We start from the raw sequence: 11,195 nt of genomic DNA, 5'->3' as shown, positions 1-11,195 counted from the left end.
CTTGGTTAATCCCAAATCCTGTCTGTTTTCCCATGTCTGAGTTTGTCTTCTTACATGTCTTGGAAGGGATGTAACTGAAATGAAATTTCCCCTTGGGATCAACAAAGTATTCTGGTTCTGATTCTGATATCCAATTCCTCAGATGACCATGAATGCAGCATAACAAGCACATTAGGAAACAAACAAACAAAAACAACAACAGCAACAACAACAACAAAAAAAAAAACAAAAATAATCACTTTTAATGTTGTCAGTGTCTTACAAATGTTGCTAAAGCAAGATGTCTCTTTTAAACGCTAAAAGAAAGGCACAGTGTTTCAGGAGAAGTGGAGGAATGATTATTTCTGTCCAGTTAAAGGGGAACTACAGCTGTTTCATATACAGAGAGTGTAGTTGCTGTTCTCAAGGAGGATACCCTCATTCAGCATTATTCAACTAAAAATGCAGAGTAATGTACAAAGTGTTGTGGAGATGAACAGACACAAGCTGCACAGCAAAAGAAAGAGCTGTCAATGCAACAAAATGTATCCCAGAGAGCAAGAAAGGAGGCAAATCAAAGAAAAGGTCCAGACTTAGAGATGTCCATCTTCAAGCCAAAGTGAGGGTTTCAACTGACACCTCCCTCAGAGGAGTTATGGTTCAGCTGTCTGTGAAGAAGAGCTCTCAGGTGCAACAAAAGCAAGATATGACTGTAAAATAACACCGGGGAACAATCTGAAAACAAAGTTCTGTTGAGTTAGATTTTTATGCTGATTAAAATAAAATTGGCATGCTGATTCTAAAATTGCAGTCAAGTTTGTTCTAGCAGTGATAAGCAAATTTCCACTTATTAGCTGTAGTAAGACTTGCCAGCTGATTACGATTGGACTCATCTACAGCTTTTTGGCAACTTGTTTGTGCAGTCACAATTGAGACAGTGCTCCCAACAGGTCAGTACTATCAATATCTGCAAACAGAAAGCTAGCATAGTAGGAATAAAGAGGATTTGTGCTAGCTTTTTTCTCAACCTTGTAACCATAGGCATACCGTTGTAAGTTTTATTTTGCTTTTTTGTTTAGTTTTTTATAGCTTGTAACTATTCCATCTTAGTATTTTGTTTACATAGGTTTCTGTTTCTTTTGTTCCAGATCATGTCTGCTCCTCTAGCTCCTCAAGTAGCCATATCCTTTGTAAAAACACAACAGTGTTAAATGAACATTACAGTCATGCCTATTCCTTTCATAATTCATTGTATGTCAATATTTGAACATTTTTATAAAACAAGCACATATCTGTTAAGTTAAGTATTTTTAATGTTTGTTGACAAACAACATCCTGTAGTTCAAAAACTTGATGTGATAGAGAAAAACTAAAATCAATTTTTGGATTCGGCACCCAAAAACTAGTTGGATACAACTGTCAGACCTAACTCAACAAAAATTGTGTTCCCTAGTGTAATCCATGTTGAGAAGAGCAGTTGATCGAACACTTGAAGGATTTTTTGTAATCTTCTTTTGTTTGTGTGTGGATCACCTGAAGTGAGCCCTTTGTGACAAGATTGGATGCTCAATGTCCTTCAGGTATTTTGACTTTGAGACCCCTAACCTGGGGGGAGCAGATAGGTTGAAAATAACTGTTCCAAGCACTGAGCCTTGTGGGACTCCACTAATCAATCAAACAGATACGATTTAAACCAAGCTAAAGCAGTTCCTGTACTACCAAGTAGTTTTTCTCTCTGTGGGAGGATGTGAAGATCAGTTGCATCAAATTTGGCCTTGAGATCCAAGAGGAGACCTCTGTCAGAAGCATTCAGTAGATCATTGGTTACTCTCAGCAGTGAAGTCCCAGTGCTATGGTGGGCTCTAAACCCTGACTGAAATTCTTCAAATAGACTAGCTTTAAAAGGATGCCACAGGGCTGATAGGGCACTAGTTTCTCCAGGATACATGTGAGATTAGATATTTATCTGCAGCTAACTGAGGTGTGGTGGTAGAAGAGAATGTGGAATTCAGAAAAGCTTGTAAAATGTCAAATCCTTTTTTCTTGTGCTCTCAAAGTCAAGTAGCGCTCAAATGTTGGTGACAGAATAAGTGCCTGGGAAGATGCACAAGATGTTCAAACATCTTTCTGGAGGATGGTATGAGGTGAATATACACGATTCCTTGCAGGACAAACCAGCATACCCTTTCAAAAGCCTTGTATCTCTGACAAGGAGAAACCCCCTGCAGCTTTGTTAAATATAAAAACAAGGTCTTGAAAGTCTGCCATGCTGGCAGTGTTCAGTCTCTGACTCTCTGTGCCTATTTCAGAGTTAATCTTTTTCAAAACACCTTTTCAAAGCAAAGCGTCTGCGTTTTATTTGTGTGTTTGCTAATCCTGGCTCACTCACAAGTTTCTAAAACTCAACAGTAAAGAAAATGAAGTCCTTCTTGTTGGCTCCAAACCAACTTTAGCAGTCTCCTAACTTTTCAATAACCATTAACAACTCTAAATTCCCTTCTTCCCCCACAGTAAAGAGCCTGGGTGTCGTCTTTGACTGTACCCTATCCTTCAAAGCTCAAATCAATGACATAACTTGGTCTGCATACTTCCACCCTTGCAACTTCAACTGTCTCCACCTGTCTCTCACACCCACCAACACTGCCATCCTCATCAATACCAGGTCACCACCTGTTTAGACTTGTGCAATTCCCTTCTTTCTGGTCTACCACTCAAGCTTCTCCATAAACCCCAACTGGTCCAGAACTCAGCTGCCCGGATCATCACTAGAACCCCCTCTGCAAATCACATCACTCCAGTTCTTTACCAGCTGCACTGTTTACCAATCGAATACCAGATTCTCCTCCTCATCTTCAAGGATCTTGATATCCTTGTACCTCCGTACCTTCTGATCTTCACACCTATACACCCTCCAGGACTCTCCGCTCTTCTTCCTCCATGCTCCTCTCTACACCTCCTGCCTGCCTATCTTCAGTGGGGTCCTGAGCTTTTAGCCTTGCTGCCCATGTCCCTGGAACTCTCTCCCTTCAACCATCAGGGACATTACCTGTCTCTCCACCTTCAAATCAAATCTTACAACTCATTTATTTCAATTAATCTTCTGTGTTTGACTAAGCCATCCTCACTTCTGCTATTTGTTGTTTTTATGTAATTGGTTGTGTTCTTGTTTTTAGGAAACTATACTTTTGCTCTGTAAGGTGACCTTGAGTATCATGAAAGGCACTCAATATTAATATTATATATTGAATTGATTGAGCTGCAGGGATGTCTGTGAAGTAAGGGGGTACACAGTGTTAACAGAATGAGATGCTGACGCACTAGCATGTCTGCATAACTGTGTAGAGAACTCAAACATCCTAACGTCTGTAGTATCTGGGCTCACCGGCACTGAACTAGCGTAGAGTTCAGATGAGGTCTGATTGGGAAGTTCAGTCTGGCAGTTCAGAGCTTTTGGAGGATCAAGCTGTAGCTCTTATCTCTCTGGCCGGATGGTCTAACCTCTATTCCCTGCCATCAGTCTCTCTCTCTGATACACACACTCTGATACACACATATACAGGGACATGCAGTCACTGAAGTGATGGTCTTCACTGACGCACTTTTTGCCATCTGACTGACTGCAGCTGAAGCAGTAAAGTGCGGTGTGGGACTTAAATCACAGCTCTGGTTTGGGATTGAGAGAGCAAGCAGCAAGGAGTTGGGAGAGAAAACTGCACATTCCTACACACACAAACACCAACCCACCTTACCCCCTCACACACATGCATGCAAATTCAAACAGAAAAAAACAGACATACACATTTAACACATGACATACACAGAAATGACATGCTGACAAGGACACCCTGCAAGGTGATCAGTTTTAACGTTTGCTAAACATAAATTTAATTTCTGACTAATTGAGTCATCTCAAAGTAGGAAAGACTCTGAAAGTGCTCAAAATGTACTTAACCTAGTTACCACCTTTGTCACCACTCACAGGATCAAAATCCTGCCAGACCATACTACAACACGCCATTGGCCAACTGTGTTTGTTTAGAGGTAGAGTCAGAGCTACAGTCCCAGTAAAAACACAACCTATAACCCATTAGCCAAAATTAATTATCCATAATTCCATAAACTGACTTGTAACTCTGTTGCCAGCTAGCAGCAGCAACAAACGGGGTGTGGGAAACCTGTAGAGTCTGTTACAGCTGTGGTGTCTTCATAAGAGTAGTTACAGTTTATTTTTAGTACTACATGAAGACTGAGTACACTCAGTCCAGACTTACCCTGCTTCCAAAAGTGGTAAAATGATATTGCCTCAGCCTTTGGCTGAAGCAAGTTATGTTGACTCTGCTGTCACAGAGCATCCCAAACTCTGTAATAACCTAAAGACTGCTTGAGGGTGCAAGTGAGCCAGTTTTTCTCACTGATGAACAAAACCATCAAATGATCAAATGTTTCACAAGGCCTGATGTTCCTGATGATGTATTCATTTATTTATTTATTACAGCACGTTCAGGCCTACAAAAAGTCAGTTGAATGGATAAGAGCACATCCCTAATGAGGACAAATTGACATTTGTGACTTTTGCCAATTAGGGCTTGCTCTTTTGATTTCCTTTTACCCTCAGAAAGATATGATAGAAATGGATTTTAACCTACATATTTTCTGTTAATAAGCTGAGAGAGAAGCAGAAAAGTACTGCAGAAGAAAACAGGCAATACAAAAATATGCATTCAATACAAATACCCAGCTCTTCATTGACAGGTTACACAGCCCAGTATAACGGGCAGTGTCAAAAAATAGGGAGAAATAGATCTAAGGTTTTGATTTTAAAATCAGCTGTTTGACAGCACATACATAACACACATGGTAACTCTTTTAAAGGCGCCCAGGTGACTGTAATGTCACTTGGATGTCTCTATTAGTGGTAATATATTATTCATTCTGAAACTCAAGAGCACCTTGATGATTAAAAAATATGCAATGATAATTTCTCAATTTAGTCCAGAAATTATTCACTTTTTACGTACTTTCAATTGCCCAACTTGGAATGGCTTAAATAAAATTTGGATTATAATGAAGAAAAAAGATATGCCCACTAAATCTGTGACTAATAAAAAGAGACGGATGAGGTTTTCTTACTCTGAAGCACACCCTCATTTCTCCTCCTGTTCTGCTTAGATAATGTTAAAGCAGCAGGAAGTGAAGTTATGCTGTGAGAAATGTTCAATTACCTGCACATGTAAAGATGTTCTGAGTGGAAAGCAGAGATGCAGCATAAAATTAGTTTTCCCTTCTCCACCTCTCTTGTATAATTGCGGATGCTCAGATATACATTGTACTGGAGTACTTACATGTCAAAATGTAATTGCAGTTTCCTCGAGGTGCTGTAATAACTCTCACAGGAGTGTCAATTAAGAGGGAAATGTCTGTTCGGTGTCTGGCCATGACTTGTGTGTTCTTCCCCGCTGTGTGAGGCTCCTGTGTTGTAAGTGTTGTGAGCACATGCAGTCGATGAGCGCTCTCGTTGTGAAGCTTGTATTAGATAATGAAACAAATCCAGACAATGCTTGCAGACTTTTATCAGTCAAAAGCTCATACACTGATTACAGTTGGTCAACAAACAGATCCACATTTTTTGCACTGTGTTTGTGCAAAGAAGCACATCAAACCTCCATAAGCCATCAGTGTTTGTTCTGCCGAGGACATCACGGACATCAGGATCATCAGTATCATCAGTATCAAAAGAACTCAAAGGTTGAAGATCAACAATTAATATAGAAAAGAGCCTTTTGAGGCTTCAATGGCAGCACTAAAACTTTTTTTTTTTTTTTTATAAAAGAAGAAAGACTGAAGGACAGACAGAACAAAAAAAGAGAAAGCTCTGGGCTGATTTGTTTGTGCTTGCATGTGTTGAATACGTTTTAGCCTTGCCATTCAGGCGTTGATGAAAAATAAAAGCATGGCTGAGCTGTGTGCTGAATGTTCCCAAGGATCTTCCATTGTGCCAGGTTTAATGAAGACAGGGCTTCTGTTGAGTGAACTCAGTAAAATGTCGCATAACAAAATCAGACATTTCAAAGCCACATAAGGTGGATCGTGCTCACATGATGGCATGTCAATGAGAGGAGCAAGCCTTAAAGACAGAGACATTATAGCTGAAGCTTGTTGCAGAGGGGGGGACTGCCAAGTGTTACACGTTTCATCTCAAGATCATAAAATACCCAAGTCTCCCTTATGTTTCGAAAAGGGAGGGGGATCAAATATATGAAATGAGGCCCCAACTTCATTTAATGTTGATGAAAACATTATAAGAGCAGTGCTTCCTGTATGAGCTTCAAGGTTTTCTCTGCTATACTGGGCAACTTTTGATGTCAAAGAAGAATCTTTTATATAGAATTTGAAAAGTTTCACTTTTCTGCAGGGACCTGAAAGGCTACTTACACATTCACTTTTACATTCAAATAATGCATCCTTGGCTGACAAAAACAGAAAAAAAACAATTTTCTCCCAATTGTGCCAATTTTAAAAGAGCCAACATTAACACCTTTAAAGTGTCTCTATAGCAAAGCCAGCCTTTCCCTCCAGAAATCTTTTTTTTTTTAAATTCTAAATGAAGCATTTAATAAACACCTGTAAGGAGTAATTACAAACCTGCTCTATGACTTAAAGCACCAAAGTGCAAACTTAAAAGACCGAGCCATTTCAGAAATGTGGAAATACTGGTTTCATGATTCTTCTTCTTCTTTGTTTTCAAATGTGACGCTGAAATAGACCATTGGTCAAAATTCACCAATTCTCACTCACTACCTGTCTTAAATAGCAGCTTACTTAGTGGCTATAGGCTTCAAAATATGAGACTGTAGAGACTGTTCCAGAGTCCTGCTTGCTTCCTGTACCATTTGTCATTTGACTGTGATATATTTTAGCTCATCATTGTCTCGACATTGTGGTTAAAAGAAAAATTGATAACCAATCACTTTGTTAACAAACTCAACATGGCAGCAAACAAGGTCTGCTTGGTTTTGGAGCTAGCCTCAAGTGGACAGTCAGTTGCCACAGGAGTGAGGAAAGCTAAGCTTTGCATGGGGGTCCATCATGCCCTGTCATGGTTCTAATTTGCTCAGTGTACATAATCCTGTACTTATTTTTGTACAGTGGATGATAAGGGCAAATTATCTACAGCATCCTGAACAATCATCAGTAAGGGAAAAGAGCTGCTAATGCAGGAACCATTCATCTTCAAAGGGGCTGTGATGAGTTTGAAAGTGATTTTGAAAAAGTCTCCCTTCCATATATATATACCTGATCGTAATCCACACTTTAAAAATGAGATTATCAGAGCCAATCTTGCTGGTTAGCCTACAGGTTATTTTAAACTGCTATTTCTTAGCTTGTTCAGTACTAGACTGATTTACGGCACGTCTAGGTCTCTATGACAACACCACGCCGGCTGACGAAGTTTAACAGCAAGAAGAGATAAAGCACAGAGATTTGTGTTTTTCTCTGCTAAAAATGATTTCTATGGCTAATTTTGTCGAGATGGTGAACACAGGAGCCTAACTGTCGGATTGAGAAAGGACAAAAGTGCAGAAGAAAGCTAAGCTAAGCGAAAGAGTGATACAGCCTGAGCTAAAGGCTAACTAGCCTTTAGCTGGGGCTGTATCACTCTATATCACTGGGGTTAAATTGTTTGTGATAATGTTCATTCCAACCCACGTGCAGCAGTTATTCTGCAGTGGTCTGTTCAAACTTAAGAGTCTATCAAATAAAATGAAGAGTGAGGTTATGTTAGCTCTGTTTGGTGGATGACTGGCAGGACATCCACTAGGATTCTGACCAGGATTTACTAATGTTACACATTACAGACATGCTTAAAAGCACTGGACTGCCAGCTTTGCTAAATATAAACGGCCACTTAACTACTTACAAACAGACAGCATTTACTTGTTGTCACATTAGCCTACAGATACCTCAGAGCACCAGGCTGACAATGTTGCTAACATATAGCTGGCTGCTACAACATTTGCTTGATGTCATTTTTCAAACTGTAGCGCTACGTAGCTGTACTGATAAATACCTTACCTTGGTGTGTTGTATCCAGTAAAAAGTTGTCTTGAACAAAGAATTTTTTTTCCCATTCAGTCTCCATTTAATTCCACAACAAACACACGCCTCACTAAAAGTAATTTATGGTAATATGTGGAGACTCCGGGCCACAAGGTGGCGAGGGAGTGCAACCAAAACAGATCCTTCTTCTAGCATATTTGAAACCACATGCAAAAGACAAAAGCCAATGCAATAGTGGTGAGAAAACAAAAATGCTACAGACCCCCATAGACCTGAAGCATTTCCTCCTTCATGCCTCAATTTAAAGTGTGTTTTTCTTTTGCAGATGTTTTGCAATTTTTATGTATATTCAGAGCACTATTGGTCTCAGTGCAGGGGTCTGGCTTTGTGCAAAACGTTTTGCTCATCTATAGTGTACCACTGTTGTGTTAACTTTTAAATTTAAGACACCTTTTTAAAGATTTCTGCTTTAGCAGCTCATTGATTGTATTGATGATGATTCAGACTGTTGCAGATTGTTGCCCATGTTAGCCATCATATTTTTGTGTTTTTTTTTTCTTCAATATTTATTGTATCCAATGTTTTATTCATTATACCGAGAATCCAATATTCTAATTTGTAATGCAAATGTGACTCCGAAGAGGGCTTGAGTCATATTCTGAAGCATAGAGCCACTGATCAAACTACAGTGTTTTTTCATTGAATTAAGGGATAAAACTTTCTGATTAAAAATCCTCCATCAGTACTGTCTCTTAGTCCTGGAATGGGAACTACCTTATACTGTACACATAGGATCCAGCGCTTTTTTGACCCTGGTGATTTGCCAGTTTAAACAAGGTCATGTGTGAAAAAGCCAAAGGATATGTGATGCAAACTGTATATTTGTGAGCACCAGACTGATGTTATTGGGCATGCATGTTTGCAGTTCCATGGTGCTTTTCTTCAAAGCAACCAGACAAAACAAATGTTATTTAGGAAAAATCTCTACCAGGATTGCAACCATGTTTTTTTTTACTTGTTGTCATCAGAAACATTTGGCCGTAACTTCATACAGAGATTCAAAAGCTTCCAATTCATAGGATACAACATAGAGACATTTATTTCTTGTTTCAACACCCAAACCATGTGGCTCTCCCTCCCATCAGCCCCAGAAAGCAGCATTGTTCATTAATAACCAAAAATGGAATAACAAAAGAAACTAAAAAAAATATCAGATTAGCTCCTGTGGTATCCCTTAGCCCTCTGTCCTTCCCTTTTGTCCTTCTGTCCCATCATCCCGTCATTCAACCAAAGGAAAAATAATGCACGAGTGAGCATGTGTGTGCATATGTGTGTGAAAATATCATTTGTAACAAAAACAAAAATAATCTAGATTAATTTCAAACACTGGCCTAAGAGAAGTCCACACCAGGGCTGTCCTGAACAACCAGCCCTCTGAAATATGACAAACTGTAGAAGAAGTCACTTCCTGTTTAGTCCCTCTCATCTCCTCCTCTTCCCGCTCTCTTTGCAGCACTCCAGCAGCACTCACAAACACACACGCACACACGTAGCCAGAGTGTTTTCGTTTTGTGTTGTAAATTCTCGATCCAGAGGGGTGTGCTATAATTCTTGGCTGCGTTGACAGTTCTTCAAGAGGCAAGAGAGGAAAACCTCGAGTGGAGGCTCCTTCCTCCGTCCACCTCCTCCTCCTCAATGGCCGTGTTGGATCCTGTGCAGGCTCACAGAACCCAGCTCCCGGCTTGTGAACGTGCGGCGGGAAGTTTGTGAAGTTCTTTTGTTAGTATTGAACAAGAAAATTAAAAAAATGTGAGTTAATACAAAAAGGGAGAGAAATTAAGAGAGAAACAAAAATAGTTACATCATTCCTGTGTTCTTCAACTTTGTACTTGGTCACTTTTTGAATTCCATATATTTATATCCATATATATTTATATATATATTTATATATACTTTTTACAATTAAAAACACCATGGATTGACAGACTATTTGGTTTCTTTTTGCCTAAGTAGAAGTGTTCGTCTTGTTTTGTAATTAAATGCATGTAATACTTTTTTCTTTTTCCTGTCAGTTGGTGTAAAGGCGGCTGCTCAAAAGAGTTTTTGTTTGTCTCCAGACATTATGCATAATATCGGCACATTTTCAGAATTTCCATGATTTTTTTTCTTCAAATTCGGCACTTTCATTTCTGTCCCACAGAAGCAGAACACCAGTCTGTCAAACACCGTCAAACTAAAAGTGAACATCCTGATTGGCGTCCTCTCATTGGCTGCTCTGGCCCAGGTCTCTGTGTGATAGGCTGGGGCTGAGTAACTGCGTCTGCGTGGGTCCGTTACAGCTCAGCGCCCCAGCACTTCCTCCGCTTAGGTTTAAGAAACAAACAGTTTCTCTAGCCTCCACCAGCGCAGTCGTCAAACCTCCATTGCTGCTGCTGGCCCCGCCCTCTTCATGTTTCCTGTGGGCCAACGCCAACGCCCTGAGCTGCTCTTGTGCCTCCTCGAGCAGCAATGCAACTTCATCATGCTGTTGGCCAATGGCAGATGAGCAGGAAGCAGAGGACAGCGTAGCTTGCGCTGCCTTCTGTATTCGCCCGTCCTTGGAGGTCATGGCTCTGTGGTTGACTGACATCGTCGTTGTGGCTGTGCTGGTTTGCATACAGGACACCTCGCTGTCATGGTGACACTGTACTGAGGGGATGATAGGGATGGAGCAGGAGCGGAATGGAGGAGGCGGGGAGTGGCTGTGGTGGCGTCCAGGCCTGCGCAGACTGCGTGTTGCAGTATTCAGATCGTGGTCCTCAGACCGGATGCACAGATCTGAACGTACCTCGATGTGGCCTCTCCAAGGTGAAGCTGGAGTTGTCCCCAAGGAAACAGGAGTTTGCATGTGAAGGAAGGAATCTTGTCTGGGGTCATCACACTGGATTTCTCCCTGCATTTGGCACCTAGAGACGATGGGAAATGTGGGTGGAAACCAGAAGAGATGGAGAAAAACAGAAAAGGAGGAAAGTGTTATTCAAGTGGTGAAAACTTCTCTCTATGGCAGAAAAAGTCAACGTGTCTTTGATTGTGGATCAACTCTATCACCTTTTCTACCTCCCACACCAAACCCTGTCAGAACCCACAGAGGGACGGCTCTCCGCCCTTTGCCATCTCAC

The 11,195-nt window shown here is 40.6% G+C and overlaps 1 protein-coding gene across 1 annotated transcript in view; it reads right to left on the bottom strand.

Moving 5' to 3' along the window:
- Positions 1–5,532: 5,532 nt before the first annotated feature.
- The window catches only part of nrg3a (neuregulin 3a), a 421,734-nt gene continuing 416,071 nt past the window's right edge, over positions 5,533–11,195 (bottom strand). Inside the window, exon 9 of the mRNA XM_074675406.1 lies at positions 5,533–10,982. Within this exon, the coding sequence (XP_074531507.1) occupies positions 10,301–10,982 (682 nt within the window). The 3' untranslated portion in view covers positions 5,533–10,300. The remainder of the gene's footprint in view (positions 10,983–11,195) is intronic.

Source organism: Halichoeres trimaculatus, unplaced genomic scaffold, assembly GCF_033239565.1.
Source record: "Halichoeres trimaculatus isolate MK-OKI-2021-1 unplaced genomic scaffold, fHalTri1.1 fHalTri1_scaffold_8, whole genome shotgun sequence".
NCBI lineage: Eukaryota > Metazoa > Chordata > Actinopteri > Labriformes > Labridae > Halichoeres > Halichoeres trimaculatus.
The sequence above is the reverse complement of the archived record's forward strand: the minus strand, read 5'-3'. Positions and strand labels throughout refer to the sequence as shown.